Source organism: Lemur catta, chromosome 1 (genome assembly GCF_020740605.2).
Source record: "Lemur catta isolate mLemCat1 chromosome 1, mLemCat1.pri, whole genome shotgun sequence".
NCBI lineage: Eukaryota > Metazoa > Chordata > Mammalia > Primates > Lemuridae > Lemur > Lemur catta.
In genome coordinates, this window is record NC_059128.1 from 208859306 (window position 1) to 208885188 (window position 25883).

A 25883-nucleotide genomic window follows, 5' to 3' on the forward strand; every position below is an offset into this window, starting at 1 on the left:
GTGGCATGCCTAAAAGATATGTAAGAAAAGGACAATGTGTGTATTCTGAGATAAGTCCAGATAGCTACCCAGATTCTTATGATATCCTCAGGGTCAAAATAAACCATTGGGAAGGAATCTGTTCCAGTAATAATCACTGGAATTAAAGTGGGGAAGGAAGTCAAACTCTAATATTTATTGAGTGAATGTAGTCCAGGTAATTCATATACATTACCTGACCAAAAGGGAAGTAAAAAGAGTCCTAAGGCCTTGAAGTGGGATTTAAAATAAGAGAGTACTGTAAAATTACACTAAATAAACCTCAGCAATTTCACTGAAATTGGATGAGATGCTAAAAAGTTTAGAAGCACCTATCTGAGCAAATTCAAGCGTTGATTAAAACACTTGGCTAGAAAATGTCAGTAGCAGGCCCTCTCGGTCTCCCACAGCTAAGTCAAAACACTTGTCAAAGATGAGTTCTTCATTGTACTTGGAGCTGAAATATAGTCAGCTGCCATTCAGTTGAGAGTAAATAGATTTCAATTTCTAACTCTAGGAAGTTTTCCTCACTCTTGTCACAGAATAGGTAGATAACAGAAAAGGAGGGAAATAGGAAAGGAGAAGAAATGGTGCTGTGAGGGAAACATCTCTCTGGGCTCATTTGTTTTCTCTGTTAAAACTTGGCTTGGTACTTTTTATGATGTTGCTGTCATTCATTGTATTTTTAGATCTCCAGTCCGGCTCAGCTGCCAGTGGTGGTAGTAGTACAGGAGGAGGAGGAGGAGGAGGCAGTGGCAGTGGCAGTGGCAGTGGTGGAGGTGGCAGCGGAGGAGGAGGAGGAACAGGAGGAGCGCAAAGTACCACTGGCTCTGGAGGGATATCCCAGCACCTGACTTACACATCTTATATCCTCAAGCAAACTCCCCAGGTCTGGTTATTGGTGGACTGATCTTTTAAATCATTTAGCTATTTGATAACTGCTTTTAAGGATAGTTGATTTACCTTTACAGCTCTGGGATCAGGGGTCAGTTCTAAGAGTTTAGCTATGTTATAAATCTATGTTGTTTGGGGCCTGCTTTGAGAGAAGAGGAAATGGAGATTCAGGAAGACGTAACTTATCCAAGATTTTCCTGCTCAGCTAATGGTAGAGTTTGGGTTTAAACCCAGATCTTTCTGCCTCAAAGAAGGATTTCTACTATGCTAATTGCCTCCCAAATCCATGAGGTAATAAACAGTATACTCTAGAGTTGAAAACTTGCTCTCAGAAGGGAGTAACCAAAGAGACAGTGTCAAGTTGTGGTATTTGGAGTTGGGTTAGAGTAGATTAGGAATGGGTTTCCACTTTCTTTCCCCTTGTCACTGAAGTCTTTGCTGTCCCCTAAGGAAAGTAATAGACTTTTGGTTTCAGATGTTCTTACTGAGAAAAATGAATAGTTAGCAGTCTGAATGATTAAATCTAGCTTTGAGGACTAGATTGCAAAACTTGAATTTCCAACAGCCTGCTCTATAATTATGGTGCAAAGTTTGAGAAGTGGGGAAAACTGTTGGAAGTGATACTTAGGGCAGAACCATTCCTTTTAATTATTTTGCTGAGTTGCAGAATTGAAGGGGAGAACATTGTAGCCTGTGATTTAAAGGATCAGAGCAATTCATTTGAATTTAACAAATTACTGGTTTGTTCCTGATATTTTTTTCTAACTTAGGGCACATTTTTAGTTGGCCAGCCATCACCCCAGACTTCTGGAAAGCAACTGACTACTGGGTCAGTGGTCCAGGGAACCCTGGGAGTCAGCACATCTTCTGCACAAGGACAACAAACATTAAAAGTCATCTCTGGACAGAAAACCACTTTGTTTACACAGGTAAATATAGGCTCTCACCCCAAATATGTGCTGATTGTGGCATTTATTTGCATATTTATAGCTTGTTTTTATTAACAAAGAAATTAAGATTACAGAAGACAATGAACAACAAAATGGTATAGAAAAATAAGAATAAATCTTGAGGTTTGGGAAAATATAAGGAGAATGAGAAAATAAGGCCCCAGGGGTTATTCAGATATGTAAACAGTAAGATATCCAACACAGTTAATAAAATGAGGTATAAATGTGACAGTAAAAGCAAAATGAAAAGCATGATCAGTTATGAAATCACACTATTTGTGAGAGAGAGAAAAAAACCATCCACTATTTCTTTATAAGAAAGAAAGATTTTCTTGACATTTGATTATAATATTTCTCTGGAGAGACTTCATGTAGAAGACCCTGAATACTGTAATAGGCAATTTCAGCCACACTATCCATACAGTAAGCAAGTGCTGCAGTGGGATTTGTTACATGTTTCTGCAGCATTTTTTAGTATAAACCTAAGAATAATGATAGGGAATCTTATAATAATGACAAGTGAGGGATATTATAGTGATTTGTAGGATGATCCTATAGCTAGATCTCTAAAACTTACCAAATGAAACAAAGGTGTAGAAGGATATATATAGTAAGATACCACCCATCAAAAAACAATGCATTTTCTATGACTATATGTAGATGAGCATTTCTCAAAGCATGGAATGAATATTAGATTTTTATCAAATGCTTTTTGTATTGAAGTGATCACATGATTTTTATTGTTTAGTTTGATGAATTGTTTAGTTTATGATGAATTATATTGACTGATTTTTCAAATGTTAAACCAATCCTGCATTCCTGGGATAAACCCCACTTGGTTACCATGTATTATCTTTTGTTAATATATTGGATTTAATTTGATAAAATTTTGCTTAGGATTTTTGCTAGGGATATTTGTCAGTAGTTTTCTTTGTAATTTCGGTTTCTCTTGGTATCAGAGTAATGCTGACCCCATAAAATGAAGTGGAAACTTTACCCTCCTTTTTTTGGGGAGAGTTTATGTAGAATTGGTACTGTTTCTTTCTTAACTATTTGATTGAATACACCAGTAAAGCCATATTGGCCTGGAGTTTTCCTAATTGAGAAAGCTTTTAACTACAATTTCAGTTTATTTAATAGGTATAGGACAGTTCAGATTATTTATTTCTTCTTGAGGGAAGCATGTTTGTATCTTTAAAGGGATTTTTCCATTCAACTAGGCAGTCAAATTATTGGCTTTAAGTTCATAATATTCTCTTATTATCCTTCAGTGTCTGTGGAACTTTTGGTGATGTTCTCCTTTTCATTCTTGGTTTTGGTAATTATGCGTCTTCTCTTTGTTTCTTGATCAGCCTACCTAGAGGTTTATCAATTTTATTGATCTTTTCAAATTCCGGCATTTGGTGTCTTTTACTATTAATTTCCTTTTAGTTAGATGTCCCCAGCTATTTCAGACAGATATGACACCTCATACTTCTCTTTAGGCAGTTCTTTTAAATCTTAGCAGATTTCTTACCTGCTGGGGTTACAGCCAGTACAGTTTACCCTATTCTGCCACGGATGAGACAATTACTGTTACCCTTCCCTCCTTGCAAGGACTGCCTATCCTTAGATCAGGTTACTTGGTTACTTTGAAATTTCAACGTTCCCATATGTTCCCCCAAAATAAGATTTTGTAGTAAATCCAGCCTTTTCTTGTTAGGGTAGGAGCAACGTGCTTTACAGCCTTTTACATCCTGTGTGGAATCAGAAGTCCCTCACCAATAGATTTTAATGTAACAGAGAAGCTTAATTACTGTGGTTTCAGATTATGTAATACAGCCAAACTTGAGGAAACTTCCACTTGTTTAGCTTTGGTGTAGCATCAAAGAAGAATAACAACAGTATTTGTCTTCCATTTTCCAACTATAGCCTTCCAGTATAGCTTGAAGTCTGGTAAATTGACACTTCCCAATTTGTTCTTTTTCCTTAAGGTTGCTTTGGCTGTATGGGGTCTTCTCTGGTTCCATATGAAGTGTAGATTATTTTTTCTAGATCTGTGAAAAATGATGTTGGTATTTTAATAGGGATTTCATTGAATTGGTAGATCACTTTGGGTAGCATAGCCATCTTAACAATGTTGATTCTGCTGGTCCGTGAGCATGGTATGGTTTTCCATCTGTTTACGTTCTCTGCTATTTCCTTCCTTAATGTTTCATAGTTCTCTCTGTAGAGGTCTTTCACCTCCTTAATTAAATATTTTCCTAGGTATTTTATTTTCTTTGTTGTTATTGTGAAAGGTATTGAGTCTGATGTGGTTCTCAGTTTGACTATTGTTGGTATATATGAATGCTACTAATTTGTATACATTGAGACTTTGCTGAACTTGTTTATCAATTGCAGTAGTTCCATGGCAGAATCTTTGGAGTCTTCTAGATACAAAGTCATATAATCAGCAAAGAGCGATAGTTTGACCTCTTCTGAACCCATTTGGATGCCCTTGATTTCCTTCTCTTGTCTGATTGCTCTGGCTAGAACTTCCAGCACTGTGTTGAATAAAAGTGGTGATAGAGGGCAGCCTTGTCTGGTTCCAGTTTTAAGCGGAAATGCTTTCAATTTTTCCTTGTTCAGTATGATGCTGGCTTTGGGTTTGTTGTACATGACTTTTATCATTTTCAGGTAAGTCCCTTCTATGCCTATTTTGTTATACATTCTTATCATAAAAGGGTGCTGAATTTTGTCGAATGCTTTTTCTGCATTTATTGAGAGGATCATATGGCCTTTGTTTTTACTTCTATTTATGTGGTGAATTACATTTATAGATTTGCGTATGTTGAACTATCCTGCATCTCTGGGCTGAACCCCACTTTGTGATGGATTATTTTTTTTGATGAGCGGCTGAATTTGATTTGCTAGGATTTTATTGAGAATCTTTGCATCTATATTCATAAGGGTTATTGGTCTGTAGTTTTCTTTTTTTTGTTGAGTCCTTGCCTGGCTTTGGTATCAGGGTGATGTTGGCTTTGTAAAATGTGTTGGAGAGGATTTCTTCCTTCTCGATGTTGTGTAGTAATTTCTGCAGGATAGGCACCAGTTCTTCTTTGTAGGTCTGGTAGAATTCGGGTGTGAAACCATCTGGCCTGAGACTTTTCTTTTTAGGAAGGTTTTTTTATTGCTGCTTCATTTTCAGTACTTGATATTGGTCTGTTCGGGAATTCTGTTTCTTTCCTGATTGAGCCTAGGGAGGCTGTGTGATTCTAAGAGTTGGTCCATTTCCTCCACACTTTCAAGTTTATGTGCAGAGAGGTTTTCATTGTATTCATAGATGATATTTTGTACTCCCGTGGCATCACTTGTAATTTCTCCTTCTTCATTCCTGATGGAGCTTATTAGGGTCCTTTCTGTTCTGCTCTCGTTAATCTAGCAAGAGGCATGTCAATTTTGTTTATTTTTTCCAAGAACCAACTTTTTGTTTTATTAATCTTCTGTATGGTTTTTTATTATCAATTTCATTTAGTTCTACTCTGATCTTTGCTATTTCTTTTCTGCTGGGTTTGGGGTTGGTTTGCTTGTCCTTTTCCAGTTCTTTGAGACAATTCCTTCAATTGTTTATTTGCGATCTTTCTGTCTTTTGGATGTAGGCATTTACGGATATAAATTTTCCTCTCAGGACTGCTTTAGCACTGTCCCACAGATTTTGACAGCTTGTGTCTTAGTCATTTAGTTCAAAGAATCTTTTGATTTCTGTCTTAATTTCCTCCTTGACCCAGTAATCGTTCAGCAGTAGGTTGTTTTCATTTCCATGACTTTGTGTAGAGTTGAGTGTTTCTGTTGTAGTTCATTTCTAATTTTATTCCACTGTGGTCTGAGAAGATGCATAATATAATTTCTATTTTTTTAAATTTGTTGAGACATGTTTTGTGGCCTAGGATGTGGTCAGTCTTAGAGAATGTGCCATGAGCTGATGAGAAGGACGTATATTCAGTGGTTTTGGGGGGTAGAAAGTTCTGTAAATGTCAGTCAGACCCATTTGTTCTGGAGTTCTGTTTAAGTCCATTGTTTCTTTGTTTATTTTCTGTTTGGAGTATCTGTCCTGTTCTGTCAGTGGGGTATTGAAGTTCCTGGCTGTTACGGTGCTGCTGTTTATCATTTTGTTTAGATCAAGTAGGATTTGCTTTATGAATCTGGGTGCTCTTCTGTTGGGTACATAAATATTTAGAATTGTTATCTCTTCTTGTTGAATTGTTCCTTTTACCATTATATAATGACCATCTTTGTGTTTCATTACTTTTGTTAATTTGAAGACTAAGTTATCTGACATCAGAACTGCTACACCAGCTTTCTTTTGGTTTCAATTTGTGTGGAATATTGTTTTTTATCCCTTCACCTTGAGTCTGAATGAGTCCTTGGGGAGTAGATGTGTTTCCTGAGGACAGCAGATACTTGGCTTGTGTGTATTTATCCATTCGGCCAGCCTATGTCTCTTCAGTGGGCAGTTCAAGCCATTCACATTTATTGAAAGAATTGATAAGTTGGGTGGATTTCTGTTCATCCTGTTGAGTAGAACTTTGTTGCTTTGTTTTATGTCTTGAGCCATTATGGTATCTGGCCTTTGACCTTTAGCTTTTAGATGATTTTACATTGGTGAGTGTCTATTGTGCTGATCCACAGTTCTGAGTACTTCTTGCAGGGCAGGTCTTGTCTTGATGAATTTCCTCAGTGTTTGCTTGTTTGGAAAGACTTTATTTCCCCTTCATATAAGAAACTTAGTTTTGTGGGGAAAAAAATTCTAAGCTGGGCATCATTCTGTTTGAGAAGACTGAGAATGGGGCCCCAGTCCCTTCTGGCTTGTAAGGTCTCAGTTGAGAAGTCTGTAGTTAGTCTTTTGGGTTTTCCTTTGTAAGATATCTGCTGCTTTCGCCTCCTGTCTCGTAGGAGGGCCTCTTTGGTGTTTATTTCGGCCGATCTGATGACTGTGTGTCGTGGTGTTTTCCTCTTTGTGATGAATCTCCCAGGAGGCCTTTGAGCTTCTTGTTCCTGGATATCTAGATTTCTACCAAGGGCATGGAAATTTTCCTCCATTATTCCTACAAATAGATTATCCAGCCCTTCTATATTTTCTTTTTCACCCTCAGGGATGCCTGTGATTCTTATGTTAGGCCTCTTCACATAATCCCATATTTCTTGTAGGCTTTGCTCTTTTCTCTTATTTCTCCACTCTATCTCTGTGACTGATTTGTTGAATTAAAAGGAGTTGTCTTCAGGCTCTGAGATTCTTTCTTCTGTTTGATCTAGTCTATTCTTAAGGTCCACTGTATTTTGTAATTCCTTGAATAAATTTTTCATTTCCAGAAGTTCTGTTTGATTTCTCTTTAATATTTCAGTTTCTTCAGTGAATTTTCCATTCATTTCCTACATTCTTTTTGTGGTTTCTTTGTGGTGGGTTCCCATTTTATCTTGCGTTTTATTGAGCTTATAATCCATGTTCAAAATTTTTCATTTGTCATTTCAGTATTCTGATTTTGGTTGATATCCATTGCTAGAGACCTGGCATTCCCTTTTTAGGTTGTGCTTTCAGTTTGATTCTTCATACTTCCAGAGTTCTTTCACCGATTTTCTTCCCATCTGGAGCAGCTGTTGCTTCTTACCTTTGGATTTTCTTTTACTTCTGGATTCTAATCATGACTTCTTCAGTTACTAGCTGTGTGGTCCTTTTAAAGTCAGTTAGCTTATTATCCTCATCTCTAAAATGGGAATAAAATCTACCATATAAAGTTACTGGAAAGAAGGACCTATGAATGACCTAGATATGTACACATGTTCTCTGCCATTCCTGGCAAATAGTAAGCTCTCAGAAACTGATAAATGAGTTAAAGTTGAGGAGCTGCAACAGAGATCTTATGTCCTGTGAAGCCAGAAATAATCATTTACCGAAACAAACATTTGTTGAGCTTTGATTTAGACCACTGTGAGTATAATTTGTTGAATGGTTCTCCAGATTCAGATTCTAAGCCTGGATCTAGTTTAGAGCACCCACTTGAATCTGGCCCTGTCTTTGCTTGATTTTCATGTTTAAAGGTTATATGTACTCTTTTTTTTTTTTTTTGAGACAGAGTCTTACTCTGTTGCCCGGGCTAGAGTGAGTGCAATGGCATGTACCACCATGCCCGGCTAATTTTTTCTATATATATTTTTAGTTGGCCCGATAATTTCTTTCTATTTTAGTAGAGACGGGGTCTCACCCTTGCTCAGGCTGGTCTTGAACTCCTGACCTCGAGCGATCCACCCACCTGGGCCTCCCAGAGGGCTAGGATTATAGGTGTGAGCCACCACACCTGGCTATATGTACCTTTAAGAGTATCTTGGACTCAATTATTTTGAAAACAAATGGTGTATTATTTTTGAAAATACTGCTGCTAAATAGTAACTTGCAAATACCTTCATTTACTTGTTTTATATTAGGGGTAAAAGAGCATTTGTAGGTAAAAGGTCATAGAATTTAGAGCTTATTAGAAAGGTGTATGCATAAACACCTCATATAGTTTTGATTGGCAAGACTTTCTTGGATATTCTCCAATTCTTAGGGCATATCTCAAATGTAGATAAGGAATAAATTGTGCGTGTTAACCAAGGCAACATTACTACTTCTACCCACTTTGTTTCTGCAGGCAGCCCATGGAGGGCAGGCATCTCTAATGAAAATATCTGATAGCACCTTGAAGTCTGTGCCAGCCACCTCACAACTCTCAAAACCCGGAACCACAATGCTGAGAGTAGCAGGAGGGGTCATCACAACTGCCACTTCCCCAGCTGTGGCCCTGTCAGCAAATGGTTCTGTACAACAGGTGAGAATTGGCATGGCAGTAGAAAGTCAAAATGAAACATGAAGAAAGTATAAACATGGGAAAGATACTGAGCAGTCACACCAGGGGGCCTTTTTGTTCTTTTTTTAAAAATGGGATTACAGTTCCATACCATAAATTTCATCATTTTATAGCATACAATTCAATAGTTTTTACTATAGTCACAGGTTGTGCAACCATCATTATCATTATCTAATCCCAGAACATTTTTATTATTCCAGAAAAAAAAAACATATCTATTAGCAGTCACTCCCTACTCTTCCGTCCCGGCAGCCCTAGGCAACTACTGATGTACTTTCTCTGTGAATTTGTCATTTCTGGACATTTCATATCAATGTAGTCATAAAACATACAGCCTTTTGTATCTCTTTTGCTTAATGTAACCTTTCAGTGTTCATCTACATTGTAGCATGCATCAGTACTACATTCCTTTTATTCAGTTTTATGGATATACTGTCCAGGAGCAGTGGCTTACACTGTAATCCTAGCACTTTGAGAGGCCGAGGTAGGAAGACTGTTTGAGGCCAGGAGTTCAAGACCAGCCTGAGCAGTAGCGAGACCCTGTCTCTACAAAAAATAGAAAAAGTAGCCAGGCGTGGTGGCGTGCACCTGTCATCTGAGCTACTCAGGAGGCTGAGGCAGGAGGACTGCTTAAGTTTAGAAGTTTGAGATTGCAATGAACTATGATGACACAACTATTGTCTGGCCTAGGCCAACAGAGTAAAACCCTATCTCCAAAAAAAAAAACGGTAAAGTTTTATGGATACATGCTACATTTAGTTTATTCATTCATCAGCTGGTGGACCTTGGGTTGTTTTCTACTTTTTGACTCTTACGAATAATGCTGCTGTGAACATTTATGTATAGCTTTTTGTATAAATATGTTTTCATTTCTCTTGGCTGTACACCTAGGGATGGAATTGCTGGATCATATGGTAACTCTGTGTTTAACATTTTGAGGAACTGCCAAGCTATTTTCCCAAGCGGCTGCTCCTTTTTAAATTGCCACCAGCAATGTGTGAGGGTTCTAATTTTTCCACATCCTGGCCAATACTTGTTCTTGTCTGTTTTTTAAAAATTATCACTATCTTAGGGGGTGCCCATTTTTTAGTTAGGTTGAGTTGTAGGAGTACAGTATATTATATTTTTCTTTTATTGCTGCTGCTTTTGGTGTCACATATAAGAAACCATTGCTTAATCCAAGGTCACAAAATTTAAGCCTGTGTTTTCTTCTAAGAGTTTTGTAGTTTTAGGTCTTACATTTAAATCTTAGAGGCCGGGCACCTGTAATCCTAGCACCCCGGGAGGCTGATATGGGAGGATTGTTTGAGGTCAGGAGTTCAAGACCAGCCTGAGCAGGAGCAAGACCGTGTCTCTATAAAAAAAGAAAAAAAGAAGAAATTTTTGAACAAAATATATTAAAGTATATTTTTAAAAATAAATGAATCTTAGATCCATTTCAAGTTAATTTTTGTATATGGTATGAATGAGATAGGGGCCATACTTCATTCTTTTGTATGTAAATATGCAGTTGACCCAGCAACATTTGTTGAAAAGACAATTACCCCTCTGAATTGTCTAGGAACCCCAAGGGCTTTTATGATCTGGCCTGATTTACTGTTCTCAAGCTTCATATCTTACAGCTATTGCTTAGTCACTTGTCATACCCCCACTCAATTTTGCAGTTCCTTGAACATACTGTGTTCTTTCATGCCTCTCTTTCTACGTACTCTCCTCTGCCAAGAAACACTCCTTCATCGCTCCCTTTCTCTGTTTTAAATCTTGAAGATTTCCCTAAAATACTATGTTTTACCTGAAGCTTTTTCCAATATCCTCCCCTTTCTGTCCCTAGGCAGAAGTAGTAACTTTCCTCTCATTCGTCTTGGTGACATTTACCTATGCTTGCTATAGCACTCATCACACCTTGGTGACCACATTCCTTAATGGCTTTGATCTCTGTGCCCTAGCATTTACCACCGTGCTATGCCTGCCATGTAGTAGACATTTGTCGAAGTGACAGACTTTAAAACATTGTGGTAAATTCTTAATAAAGCTCATTTTATTTCATTTTTACATTCAACAATATGCCCTCCTACTTTTTTGGTGTTGAAATAGCCTTTTATAAAGTGATATGGTAGGTGATAAAGTTTTTTTTTTTTATATGGTAACCCTAATTTCTTAATCTCTATATTTCTGGCCCCGTGGGTAAGCAGTCTGAAGGAACAGTTCCCAGTTCATCATCTGCTGTCAGTTCTGTAATGAAAACTTCTGGGCAGCAGCAAGTGTGTGTGAGCCAGGCCACCATGGGAACCTGCAAGGCTGCCACCCCTGCTGTCGTCAGTGCCACATCCCTGGTGTCCACACCTAACCCCATCTCTGGGAAAGCCACAGTATCAGGTGAATAGTATCATGATATTATTTCTCTCTTTCGTTCTTTGGGCTAGAATATCTTTGGGAGGGTTTTAAACAACACTTAAGTCTGAGAGTTTAAGTTTATCATTTAAAATTATTATTTAATTTGTTATTTTAAAATTATTTACAATTTACAGATTGAATAATTTTTAAATGAAAAAATAAAACCATAACCTCTCAGAACCCAGAAAAGTGTACCTTTTACTGCTTTGAGTAACAGACACCACGAGTCATGAGGCCAGGTTGCCTTAGTTGAAGTAATTTGCTTTATGATGAGTGCCAGGTGCACTGTCGGGAGAATGAGAACGGACGCGCTTAGGACTCTGACTCGGGGGGATGGGTGGGACATGGAAAATGTATATAACCTAAACTTATGTACCCCCATGATGAGCTGAAATAAAAAAAAAAAAAAAAAAAAAAAAAAAAAAAGAAGTAATTTGCTTTAGTTTCTCAGCTGTAAAATGAGATTGATAATAATACCTGTCTCATAAAGTTGAGAGGATTAAATGGATTACATTATCTGAGTGCTTAGCACACTGTCCGGAGTGTGCTGGCCATTATGTAAATAATTGCTGCAGTTATCATCATCAGTGCCATCCTTTTTGTTGTCAGTTCATAATCCCTTATCTGCAATTCTAAAATCAAAGAAAAGCTGTGAAAACCAAAGGTTTTATTTTTATAACTAACTTTAGGGCATAATTTGACGTCCATTGACAGCCATCTTGTACTACTTAATGTGAATATTCATATGTTTTGCCACATAAGATTAATGTGTTTGATTACATCTTGCTATCTCAGATGCCAGGGCGCTGATGTAATATACAGCTTCTCTTCTCAAGCTTGAAAGATCAGTTTTGTTTTTTGTTTTCTACAATCCAGTACAGAGAGATACTTCTATAAAATACAATAAAAATGTCACGGAAATGTTAAACTGTTAAAACAGTTTCTAAACTTTCAATGTCTATATTGTTGCAGATTGATAACAACCAGTTTACCAGCTGGCACTAGTCTACAGAAAAAACTGAGTATCACTGAGAGATACATACATAATACACACAAATGCATAAATACATACACGCATACATACCTTACTACCTTTGGATAAGAGATTGTGGATGTTGTTGTCATTATTATCCCTTCTTCCCGTACAAAGCTCCACACCAAGCCCCTGTGTCTTGTTTGCTTTATGGACAGAGAATAAAAGATTACAGCTGATTTTTCCCATGATTCCCAGCTCCCAGTTAAAACTGACCAAGTTCTAATATAGGGAGTGCTTGTTCTCTACTAACTGAATGTTTTATGTGAGGTGCTGTGTTGGGCACTGGAATAGAAATTACAGAAATAAAAGGAAGTATTATTATAAGTAGTTCATGCCTTCCCCTCTTGCCCTTCCTCGTCAGGCTTTTAGCCTGTAGTAGATGAAATCTCCCTGCTTTAAGTTCTAATTTCCTAAGTTGCAGCAGCAAATGCACCTTTCTGTGTAACATTTTCATAAAAGGCTCAAACTGTTTCCTACTACAACCAACAATTTTTTAATTATATTTTTTGTGTGCATTATACACTATCTTAAACAGGGTCCCACTGGGACAGAAGCAGAGGGAGCAAGGGAGAGAGCACTCAGAGGTGAGGTCAAGGCACGCAGGGCCTGTGTGGGCCACTGGGGAGACTCTGACTCCAGGAGAAGCCGCTGGAGGGACTTGAGCTGAGGAGTGATGTGATCCTTACCTTTTAGAGGGATTGTTGGTGCTGCATTGAGAGTAAACTGTGGGGCACAAGGTGGAAGCAGGAAGTAGACCAAGAAGTAGACACTAAGAAAGAAAATTCTATGATGTATCAGTTGACTCTGGCCAGACTAAAAGGAGTTCCAAAAAGAAAACAAAAAATAGAAGGAAGTGATCCAAGAAATGAAACAAGAATTTTTCCCAGAATTGAAGGGCATGAACTTCTAGGTTCAAAAGGCACAGTGTCCAGCACAATGAATGAAAGATGGCCCACACCCAGGCACAATGTGTTCAAGAAATCAAAACACCAGGGAGAAAGAGAAGATTTTAAAAGCTGTCAGAGAGAAAAAGAAATAGAAAATTTGAGAAATTACATTATCATTGAGCTTCTAAATAGCAGTGCTGGACGCTAGCATACTATTGTTTTTCAAAATTCTGGGTGAAAATTACTTTTAGTCTAGAATTCTCTAGTCAACAAGATCGTTACTGAGGTGGAAATAGTTTTGAATTTCAAATGTATTTCCTGTGTACCGTGTCCAAAGGCATCACTAACATATATGTTTTATCAGAATGAAGAAGTGTAAACTAAGAGGACAAAAGTAGAAGATGATCCAACATAGAAGGAAGGCAAAGGGAATTCCCAGGAGAACAGTAAAGGGACATTGACAAGATGAGTTTTGTGGCAGGCCTAGAAAGCAACAGTCCAAATTGGAGCAGATCAGAGACCTCCAGGAGGGATATATCTTATAAAAAATGGGACTGTAAATTGTTTAGGAGATGAGACTGTGGAAAGTTGTACTCTTGACTGGCTTACAGAGTTCTTGAAGGAGATGAGAAGACTGAAGGTAAGATATTGAAAGAAAACTGAGCAAATGAAAGAGGAGGAAATTGTTAACTTCAGAAAATAAAATGTAATCATACGTAGTATCATGGTATGCTTCTTTGGATTAACAGAGAATAACAGAAGCTTCTCAACTTACAATGGAGTTACGTCCCAACAAACCCATTGTAAGTTGAAAATATTGGTAAGTCACAAAAACTCGTGGCTGACTGGGAGCTGCAGCTGGCTCTCACTGCCAAGCATCATGAGAGAAGTGGGATTTCTGCTGAATGCACGTCACTTGCACATCATCACAAAGTCCAAAAATTATAAGTCAAATCGTTGTAAGGGACTATCTTTATAGAGAAGAGAAAACATAGGTGCCTTAAAAGGCTTTTATCTACCTTAATAGTAAGTCAGTAGGTTACATGAAAAATTGGTGAATCAAGGCCTGCAATATACAGATTACTTTAAAAATACTGAGGTAAATATTGAAAGAAAGAACCAGAGAGTTAGAAGTAGTTGCTGCTGGGAAACTAGATGAGGATAGGGAGATAGAACAAGGAGTAGCTATTTTTAGTTACAAGCTTTTTAATACTTTTTTACCTTTCAGCTGATCAGCATATAATTTCATAGAAACATGAAGACACCAGGTCATTGTTGTATTCCCCAAGGGCATGTCTCAGTAATTACTACTTTCTTATTTATTTAAGGCCTGTTCTAGAAGTATTTAAGATGATTCCTTTCCTTAGCTCAAACCACCTGTTTTCCAGTGCCTTAAAGTATCTTTAGCCTCTGATGTTGTTTTTAAGTAGTTGTTATTTTATAACATGTGTTTGTATAGCTTGTGTCTTGTGTGCTCTGTCACACTAAGGCCCTTCCTGATTTTTTACAAGCCCTCTGAATGCCTAGAATGGTTTTGTAATGGAAATGGGAGTATGGAAATTACCTTTAAGGTAAAATGAGGGAGGGTGACCCTTTCTAAAATAATGGAGAATATCTGATGTTTGAAAAATAAGGGCCATACAGAAATAGGAAATGCAAGGTATGATGTGTAGACAGATGGAAGTATTAGATATGTAAGGATGGTGTGAAGGAGGTGTAGATAAATTGGGACCGGATTAAAATGGACCCTGAATGCTTTGAAGCTAATTTTGGAAATATTCTTTAGGCAGTTGGGAGCCACAATAGGTTTTTAAGTACAAAAATGCCAACTTTCTATGTCAAAATACAAAACTTTGTATCCAGTTTTCACACATTATACCTATTAAATATGTACAGAACAAATGAATTGTCATAGAAAACAAACAGAAAAGAACTTCCTCAAAATGTTAGTACTGATTATCTGCAGTAGGACTTTGGGTGACTTTTTCTCCTTCCTGTTAGTCCTGCTTTTGCAAAAAAATCTGTATTACTTTTTGGATGTGGGACAAGGCCACTTTAAAAATTAATTATCATCACAGATGTTTTATTGTGAAATCTGTAGCATCCATTGCCTCATGCTTCCAGCTCTTTCTTTACTAAAAGGGTAAACATCCTAGAAACTTCCTCCTGTGAGAAAATATGCATGGCAAGTAGGGGAAGGAATTTTAAGGAAGCATCAGATCTTCAACTTGGCCTTATCTTCTGATTTATTTTAGGATTATTAAAAATTCACTCCAGTCAATCCAATCCCCAGCAAGCTGTCCTAACAATTCCCAGCCAGCTCAAACCACTCAGTGTAAACACATCTGGAGGTGTGCAGACTATACTGATGCCTGTGAATAAAGGTAAGTCCGTCACCCATGGGCCTGTCACACTGGCTGTCTCCAGGTCTGTCAATGTCTACCAGTCGGTGACTGCTCTTCCTTGTACAGCCTGCCCTTCAGATGTCGTGGTATTCACTGGCACCTTGAACTCTCAGGCACCAGGGCTAAGACTGAAAGTAAAACCCACCTGACCTACTGGCTTCTAAATAGATGCCCATATCTAACATTGAGTTGAGGGGGAACATTTTAAACATTTATGAGAATTTATGTTAATTGGATTTTTATTTTCTTAGTTTAGCGACAAGCCCCCATTTCCACAGTTGAGGATATAGCTCAGTTATCCTGATAACTAATAATGGCCCAGTTTGTCAGATCACTATTGTAAAAAAAGGACCTTACCATTCCCGTTGTGCTAAAGTTCTGTGAGTGTGACATGGGGCTGTCACCTGGGATCATCCTCATTAAAAGTAATTTCTATATTTGTTGTACCCTTCCCCCCTTTTTTGCCCTTTAGTGGTTCAGTCATTTTCTACCAGCAAACCACCTACCATTGTGCCTGTAGCTGCTCCAACTCCAGTTGTCCCCAGCTCTGCTCCAGCAGCTGTTGCAAAAGGTATGTAGGATCTCACAGTATTTTTGTCCAGAAGTTTTATGTAGGACATTACTGTAATCTGAGCCCTTTCTTTTCAGCATCTATGAATCAGTCACTTGGCAAATAATGTACTAAGTCTTTATATAGTAGACTTGACATTGAGGGAAATACAGAGACATATGAAGCATCATTTCTGGCCTTCAGGAATTTATAATCTGGTTGAAGAGAATTGCCACAGATAGCAGGCAATGATTGGTAAATGCAAGATGAGTGAGTGGTCTGGAAAATGATTGCTGAAATATTGCAGTCTAGGATGTCTGATCAGGATTGGCAGGGGGTGTGAGGGGAACAGGACTTTGTATGGGGTATGGATTATAACCTGGACTTTAAAAGAGTGACACTTTTTTAGCTGTGGAGAGGTCAAGGGGTTTGCCAGATCAAGGGAACAGTGGAGACAAAGACTCAGGGCTGGTTTGGGGGAGTAGACCAAACAGGGGGGCTCATTTGGGGAATATAATTGTGATAAAGAAGCTTTAGGTATGGGCTAGACTTTGGCAAGCTGGCAGTGGGGGACATTTCTGACAAGAATAGATCAAGATAGTGCAGTGGATTAGAGCAACACATTTGGTATCTGTAGCATCTCCAACAATAACGAAAGCTACTGTGTTATAATAAGAGCCTATGCTGTACCAGGCACCGTGGTAGCTGCTTTAAATATAGCATTCAGCATAACTGTTAATGCCCGTTTTGCAGATGAGAAGACAAGTTTGGAGATACTAAGTATGTACTTTCCAAGTCTAGAAAGTAGTAAAGTTGGAATTTTAAATACATCAGTCCGGTACCATGGCAGGCTGCTTTTCAGTCATGCCAGGATCTCTCATTATAGTCTTGGGAAGAGGTGGATTTGTAGCTTACTAAACAAGCACCTAAAGCAGGGTCTGGCAGCCTACAATCCATTGCCTATTTTTGTGAGTAAAGCTTTGTTGGCACACAGCCATGCCCATTCATTAATATATTGTCTCCCATGCTTAGTTCCTGCAGAGATCGGGTGACCCACAAAGCCTACAATATTTACTGTTTAGCTCTTTATAGAAAAAGTTCACCAACCTCTGATCAAAAGACAGCTCATGAAAGAATTGGTGTCCCTCTCAACAGGAGGTACATGGCATAGGCCTGCCTCACACGGATTCTGATTCAGTTAATTTTGGACTAGGCCAGAGCATATCTGTTTTAGTTTTTAATTGAAGTAAAATGTTCAGTGAAATACAGTTACACCTACCATTTGATGAGTTAGCAAATGTTTAAACCCATGTAACCAACACCCCATTTAAGATACAGAAATTTCCACCGTGTGCCCCTCTAATCAATTCCCAACCCCCATAGGTAACTGCTATTCTGATTTCTATTACCATAGACTAATTGTTTCTATTTTTTAACTTTATGTAAATGGAAGCCATATGTTCTTTTGTGACTGGTTTCATTCACTCAGCATAATGTTTTGAGATTCATCCATGTTGTTGCTGAGTAATATTCCACATTGTAGGAATATACCATAATTTGTTTGTCTTTTTTCCTGTTGATGGACATTATGGTTGTTTCCAGTTTGGAGCTATTATGTACAAATCTTTGGGAACATACGTTTTCATGTCTCTAGTAGACCTGTTGCATCCTGAAAATGCTATGATTATATAATGCTGTAATTGTTTGAATGTTAGATTAAAGTGAGTATACTTGAACCTATAGAACTGGAGTATCTGAACTTTTTCTGAGGACTTCTGTTTCTTGAAGTCTGAAATTAGGAGTTGCGAGAACATGCATTGTTAATAGTGAAATTAGCAGGGTCACTCAGTATAAGTCAGTATACATTAAAAAATCATTTGAATTTCTATATACTAGCCATAACAATTAGAAATTGAAATTTAAATGAACATTTACAGTAGCACCAAAAATACCGATATTTAGTTAATAAATCTAAGGAAAGATAGTCTTATACGCTAACAATCTATTAAACATTTCTGAGAAAAATTAAAGACATAAATAAATGGAAAGAATATACCATATTAAATTTTTAAAAGACTTGATGAACACACCAGTTTTCCACCAAAAATGACATCTGGATTCAATACAGTCCCAATCATAATCCCACAATGTTATTTTTGTTGTCTGTGTATAGAAACTGATGCACTAAGTCTAAAAGGTATATGGAAATGTAAAGGTCAAAATAGCTGAGACAGTATTGAACAAAAAAGCTGGGGGACTTAGACTACTAGATACACATCCTATAAAACCACAGTAATTGAGATTGTATGTGGTATGGGCTCAAAAATAGACTAATGGAACAGAAAAGAGAGCCCAGAAATAGACTCACATACATATGGTAACCTGATTTATGACAAATTCAATAGCCAAAGGTTGGTCTTTTCAATAAATAGCACTGGCTTAATTGGATATATCCATTTGGGAAAACATTGAACCTTTGCCTCTACTTCACACTGTAAACAAAACCTGATTTAAGCTGGATCATAGACCTAAATGTAAAAGGTAAAAAAATAAAGCTTCTAGAATAAAATGCAAGACTATCTTCATGACCTTAACAAAGATATTTTAAACAGGACACACGGGAAAACCATAAAAGGAAAGAATTGTTAAGTTAGACTTCATTAACATTGGGGACCTCACTTCAGAGATCAAGAGCAAAAAGTCAAGCGACAGACTCAAAGATATTTGCTCGCTCTCTCTCTCTCTATATATATATATACATATATATATATGTATATATAAAGCAAAGGAGTCATATCCAGAATATACACAGACCTCCTAAAAATCAATATTAAAAGGACTGACACGAATTTTTTGTTAATGGGCAAAAAACGTGAATAGGCACTTCACAAAAGAGGAAATCCCAAAAGTTCATAAGGCTATGAAAAATTATTCAACCTCATTAGTCATCAAGGAAATGCAAATTAAAACCATAGTGATCCACCGGAATCACCAAATTAAAAGGACTGACGATACCAGGTGTTGAGAACAGTGTGAAGCAACTGGAAATTGCTTACACTGCTGGTGGGACTCTAAATTGATACAATCACTTTGGAAACCAGGTTGGCAGTTTCTAATAGTTAAACAACATCTAGCAAATCCACTTCTAGGAAATGAGTGCGTATGTCCACCAAAAGACACATGAGAGTGTTCATCACATGTTATTCATAATAGCCAAAATGATGCTGATGCAAAAGAGTGTGTACAATATGACTCCAGTTATATGAAATTCAAAATGGGTGAAAGGTGAACACCTTTGTCAAGGAGGAAGTGCCAAAAGCATAAGGGCGTCTGCTTGAGGCAGGCAGGCTACATCTTGGTTTGACTGGTGAGTACGTGGGTATATACAAAGTTTATTGAACTTGATATTTGTGTATTTAACTGAATGCAAAGTATACATCAATAAGGAAAAGGGGGGAAAAGATGTACTACTAGTATATCTCATTTGTAGACCCCTGTTGTATAGGGAACCACTGAAGCATACTGAGTAGGGAAATTATACCAATCAGATATTTTAGGAAAATTACTTGGTACTGATGTGCAAGTTGGATTTACAGGGAAGAGAGCAGAGTCAGGGAAGCTGGTGCTGAAGCATCAAGTGTGTGGTCATGGTTTTTTGAGCGAAGAAGACTGTTGAAGGATGGGAAGGCACATGGACCTGAGGGATTGCTATCTTCCATCAATAGATTTAGTAACATTAAAGCCTGGTGTGGTTAGCTTGGAGGTTTCCAAGCACAGTGGATCTGATTTTTGCTTTCAGCCTTCTGTCTCCCAACACTAAGATGAGGCTGAAAGTTGTTAATAAACTAGCTGGAGAGATGATATCAAAAAAATCATGGTATTAGAACTTAGAACAAGCCGGCATTGTATTTTAATGTGGCATTGTTCAATCACATGTGTTGGTGGGGCTGAGGGATGTCACATAGCAGTGTGGGTGGCCCTTTAAAAAATATCTAAAAAGCCATTTTATTGCCCCCATCTTGTCATGAGCCTGGAGTTGTTCCCCCTAAGACCCAGGCTAACAGTTCTTCCCTTGTCTGCTGACCCTGTGATGATAGGAGCCATCTCAGTCTCCTGGCTGTGTCCCTACAACAGCTGGAGTGGCAGTTTCCTCACTGAGCTTCAATGGAAGAGCTTTGTTTGTGCCTGCACGTGTCCTTCCACCACTGAATCCTGACAGCTCTCCCTTTGTTGCTCTTCCCTTGTAGTGAAGGCTGAACCAGAAACACCTGGGCCAAGCTGCCTCTCCCAGGAGGGTCAGACAGCAGTGAAAACAGAAGAAAGTTCTGAGCTGGGAAACTATGTCATTAAGTAATTATTCCAGTCTTTTCTAAAGGAGTTCTGCTTTGGGTGTTAGCATGATGCTTTTTAAAAATCAGCTTTCACAGCTGAATATGTGTAGAGTTGTGTATGTTTGGAGTTAAGCCCTTGATGGGGGAAACTGTCCACGTGTGGTGCACACGAGTATAACCACTTGATGCACAGTGGTACACATCATGTACCGTGATGTGATGTGACTTAGAGGTGGCACTTGATTTGTGGTCTTAGAAGCCTCAGATGGGATTACAGACCTCCCCTCAGTTGGGCTTGCCAACACATACTTTCTCTGTGGAATCCTTGGGGATGAAATGTCTTGTGATATAATCACTCAGGTGTGTATACGTTCTGTGATGCTGTCCACACACCTGCCTGATTTTACACAGCCACCTCTCCACGGGCCATACACACTCGTAGCTTCTTCTAAAAATGCTTCCTGAAGTTTTCTAATTTCCAAACTGGGAACCCACCTATGATCACATCATTTGAAGTATCTCCACCTGCTGGGGACAATAAAAATGTTTAAACATAAGAGATAGAGGCATGGACCGGAATAGCTCCAAGCTGGGCATTTATGTGATAGAATTTTTCTGCTCTAGTAGCAGTCACATTGCAAAAAAGATTATGTCACTATTTAACTTAAAAATAATAGATAAAATGTCTGTGATAATTGCATAATTACCATTCCTGGGGTCATAATCAGTTTATTTAGTCTTGACATTCTCTTTTTAAACACAGACACTCTTCGTTTATAAAGAAGGCTGTCTGTGGAAGGAAAAACATGCCATATAATGGTTTTAAATTATAATTTCCTCAGAAAGGGGGAATATATACACAAAATACATGTACATATGTGTCTAGAAACTGCTATAAGTATTTAATTTATTGCCTTAATTTTTTTTATCCTTCTCAGGATAGATCATTTAGAGACTATCCAGCAACTCTTAACAGCAGTAGTAAAGAAGATTCCATTAATCACTGCAAAAAGTAAGACAATTATACTGACTATATGCGTACATTTTTAACTACTTGGGGTATTGACTCAAATCTCTTGGGATTGTAAATTAATACAGATGTGGCAGTTATTATCTTATGAGGTTTTAGCTAGAAATATAGCTCATTTGCAGGGGTTTTAGAATTCACATCCAGTTAGTATTTTACTATTTTCACTGTGCTTGATCTGCAAAAGGAATTTCTTACAATTATTTTTATATATAAATCATAAATTGTGTACATAATTAAAACTCTGGTAGCCAGGTGCATTAGCACGTGCCTGTAGTCCCAGCTACCTAGAGGATTGCTTGAGTCCTGGAGTTCAAGGTTGCAGTGAGCTATGATCACACCAACTGCACTCAAGCTTGGGTGACAGAGTGAGCCCCATCTCTTAAAAAAAAAAAAGGAAAAAAATAACTGCATTAGTTTTTAACGTTTGTTAGTAAGGAAAGAAATTAGCATTTGCTTATAGTGTGCCAGACCTTGTGCAGGCTTGTCACATTACTGTCTTATTTACTCACAGTCTCTTGTGTGATAGGTGGTGTCATCTCCATTTTACAGATGAGGAAACTGAGGATAAGCAAGGTTAAGTAACTTGCTCAAGATCACATAGCTGTGGGTGGTGAGGCAGGATACAAACCCCGTTCTGTTTGACTCCAAGATCATTAGTCTTTCCTCTAAAACTCAGTATCACTCACTTTGTAGAAATGCACGATTTTCAAAACACCTAATGTGAAGTCTGCTGTGTTACTGCCCGTTGTTAGCAAGATTGAATAATTTGCCTCTCAGCCCCAGTTGTGCTGACAGAATCAGTAACCCTTGCTGAGGGCCAGGTAACCCGTGGGTACTCAGGTGGGTGCTCTTGGGCAGGATCAGTGTGAACATGCAGCGGGAAGGCCTGAGGCAGATTATCTGTCATATCACTTGCATTCATAGGGATGTGACTATGACAGGCCAGGTACAGGCCGCCCTGCTTACTTTTTCCAGCTGTAGTAGCAAAGACATGACCCCTTTTTTTCTCATTTGAAGTTCAGGGGATCATTTTGAGGTAGCTCAAAGTACATTTTCAGTAACAATTTACCAGCCCAACAGAAAAGGATTCCTCTTTTTAAAAATTTAGATACAAATACAGACTACATGAGCTGAAAGGCAGTTCAGAAACCATCTTTCCCAACTTTCTCATTTTACAGATAAGAAAACTAAATCTCAGAGAGGTGCTGTGGGTTGCCCCGGGCCACTTAGTTACCAGCAAGGCCGGGGCTCCTAGTGGAGCGCCATTTCCACTTATTTTAATAGCTTTACGGCAATAGATTACCTTTCTCTACCAAAGAAGTCGAGTTCCCGAGGAGGGGTGGCATTGTGAGTACACACAAGTGGAACACTGTCTCTCTCTTAAAAAGAAGCCCGTGTGTTGCGCTGGTCCTGGGCTTGCTCAGTGAGGAATGTGTATGCAATGAAGAGGTCTGGAGAAACTAATGGACATGCCTCTGGCAAATAAGATTTGATTTGAATCATAACCGCTTTATTCAGAGTGGCTGGGTATGTGCATTCCAGGTGAAGATGCCAGCTGCTTTTCTGCAAAGTCTGTGGAGCAGTATTACGGCTGGAACATTGGGAAAAGGAGAGCTGCTGAGGTAATCCCCCGTGTGCCCGTTTGAGAGACAGGCCGCTGAGCCTGTGGGGAGAGGAGAACTGCAACAGCTGTGCGTGCTGGCTGCCTCCATAAACCTTGTCTTATGGAACAGTGATAAAACTTGCGGCCTATTTTGTTAAAATATTTGGCAGAATGTTTTCCTCAGTTAAAAATGTCATTGTTCAAAGACCTATATCTAGCCTTTGAAAAGCCTACTTTATTTTCCTGCATTGGTAGAGTCATTCCTCACATTTTCTAAACAGTTTTCACAAATTTCAAAATATTAAAATGAATTCAAGTATTTATTGAGTACTCACAGTGTGGCAGCTGCTATGCCGGGTACAGTGGGGCTGTACGAAGAGGAAGCAGCATGTATAAAGGCCTGTTTAGGAAGGAGTGACAAGTCCGTGTGGTTGGTTTGGGGGAAGCTGGGGAAGAAGGGGGTGTGGAAGGTCCTAGGTTGAGACCAGGTGAAGAGCCTTAAAGGCCAAACCTAAGAGTTTCTATTTTATCATAAGCATTAGGAAGCCAGTAGAAGTTCTTTTTCTTTTTTTTAAACTGAGAATAACACAATGAGATTTTTTTCCTTAGAAAAAATGATTCTAACAAGTTAATTTAGCAAGGTGATTTACAATTATGTGACTTTTCAATAAGCAGTTAAGTCAAAGGATTTGATTATGGTTCAAAACAATTTTTTTAAGTGGCAAAGAGCGATGACAATGCGAAAAGTCTTACAAGAAATACTGGAGAAGAATCCAAGATTTCACCACCTGGCCCCTCTTAAAACCAAGCACATTGCTCACTGGTGTCGCTGCCATGGCTACACCCCACCAGATCCTGAGAGCCTGAGGAATGACGGGGACTCCATTGAGGATGTGCTGACCCAGATCGACAGCGAGCCAGGTAGGCGATTGGCTGAGCTGCCCTGAGCACCCCTGGCGGCCTGGGGGCACTTGCTCCTGAGCACAGTGTCTCTTCAGCCCCAGCAGCGTTCAGTGGGCCTTCAGCTGAAGTACAGCGGCCTGAGGGCTTGGAACAGTTGCTGTGGAGTGCAGGAGCCTTTGCTTACCCTTGCCATGTCCCCCCAAGACTGCGCTGTGTCTCTAGAACTGTTTGTACCTAAGTATTTCAACTGTTGTACCCCAGCCAGGAACGTTCCGGCCCATGCCATACAGCAGGCATACCCTGTTAGTTCAGGAGTCCCCTCTTAGCATCATTCTCCTAATCCACCCCCTTTCCTTCAGATAGAGGCGATGTCCCCTTCCTCTGTGACCTGATGACCCCATAGACAAGTCTGTCCTATTCCCATGAAGATGGGGCCTGTGTCTCGTCTGTTACTTCGTCTCCAAGCCTAGCTAGGAACACTGCCCAGTGTTGGAGGCACGTGTGAACAACTAATAATGTTGCAGCTAAAATGAATTGAGCATTTTATGATAAAGAAACAGACAACTGCTGTATGGCCACAGGGCCCTAGGAGGCAGGGCATAAAAGGTGTTTGGGGAGAAGCACTTTGAGTTTCACCTTAAAAAATAAGAAGGGTGTTTTCTCTTCCCAACCCCATTTATATAGAAAAACAGAAGCCCTACCTCCCTGTCCTGAGGGAACCTGGAGCACAGAGGTGGGGTCCTTTAAGACTTAGGGTAAGTCCCATTTTCTCCATGAAGCTTCCTGAAAGCCTAATACAGGGTGACCTCTCCTTTCTGTGATCTCCTGTAGCACTTAACGTCAGTACCCTGAGAGTTCGTCTGACGTAGATACGTAGACCATATTGGTTACCTCTGTGCTTCACTGGTGTGCTGTGTGTAAAGCACAGCACTTGACATATGCCAGGCTTTCTGTTAATACGACTGATTACGGATGGTTCTTGACTTAAGATGATTTGAGTTAAGGTTTTTTGCCTTTACGATGGTGCCAAAGCGAAAGGCATTCACTCTGCTCCTTAACTTGTTTGTTAGAGCCCAGTCAGTAAAACAGAAGAGGCCAGGAGCTGGATGCTCTGCCACCATCTTGCTGGGTTCTTTGTGCCTGGTCTCACCTCACGTATTCATCCATAAAGTGAAAGGGGTCCGCTACAAGTGGCTGTAAAGTCCTAGCCCTCCTTGTTAGGCTTTGTATAAATCACCTTATTAAAGACTGATTGCACAGTATACACTAAACATTAACATCCTGCTCTCTGGGTGGTGAGAACATGGGCAATTTTTATTTTGTTTACCCTGCATTTCTAAATTTTACAGATTTCAAAGATGAAAAATCAGTTCAGTCATTAATACTCAGAGGGTGAGCCTGGTTTTTGTGGCAGAAGTCAGAATTATGTACTGTTTTGGCGTAGATGGCAGTTACATCATATAAATCACATACTCTACAAGATGCCAGTCCTGGTGCTTTCCTGCCTTATGAATCTCTAGTTCTCATCATTATAGATCCATAGGATTATATTACTGGAAAGAAGGTCAGCTCCCTCGGCACTTATCTTCCTTCCTCAGACTCTTATGGAGGCCAAAAGTCCTTTTCTGTTGTCACCACAGCTGACATAAGACTGGTTACCTCTTGTTTAGAGTGCCCGTCATCATTCTCCTCTGCTGACAACCTCTGTCGGAAACTGGAGGACCTGCAGCAGTTCCAGAAAAGAGAACCAGAGAATGAGGAGGAGGTGGACATCCTGAACCTCTCAGAGCCATTAAAGATAAACATCAAAAAAGAGCAGGAAGAGAAACAAGAGGAAATGAAATTCTACCTGCCACCAACCCCAGGGTCTGAATTTATTGGTGATGTCACACAGAAGGTAGGGGGCTGTGGCCTATGGATAGATCACAAACCAGGCACAAGATGTTCTGATGTTCAGCCCTATAAACTCAGACCCACACTTTTCTGGTGACATAAATGTATGATTTACTTCTGCCTGGT

General features: G+C 39.0%; 1 protein-coding gene across 2 annotated transcripts in view; it reads left to right on the top strand.

The window, feature by feature from the left end:
• Positions 1–25883, top strand: part of YEATS2 (YEATS domain containing 2) — a 94671-nt gene that overhangs the window by 63884 nt on the left and 4904 nt on the right. The window contains exons 18-28 of one of the 2 annotated variants that reach the window (XM_045539780.1): positions 708–907; positions 1683–1841; positions 8510–8686; positions 10918–11101; positions 15298–15426; positions 15920–16018; positions 20245–20347; positions 21267–21340; positions 22901–22980; positions 23681–23882; positions 25535–25761. In XM_045539780.1, the coding sequence (XP_045395736.1) occupies positions 708–907; positions 1683–1841; positions 8510–8686; positions 10918–11101; positions 15298–15426; positions 15920–16018; positions 20245–20347; positions 21267–21340; positions 22901–22980; positions 23681–23882; positions 25535–25761 (1634 nt within the window). Of the gene's footprint in view, positions 1–707; positions 908–1682; positions 1842–8509; positions 8687–10917; positions 11102–15297; positions 15427–15919; positions 16019–20244; positions 20348–21266; positions 21341–22900; positions 22981–23680; positions 23883–25534; positions 25762–25883 lie in introns of those variants that run through there. The other variant, XM_045539781.1, reaches the window with a different exon arrangement.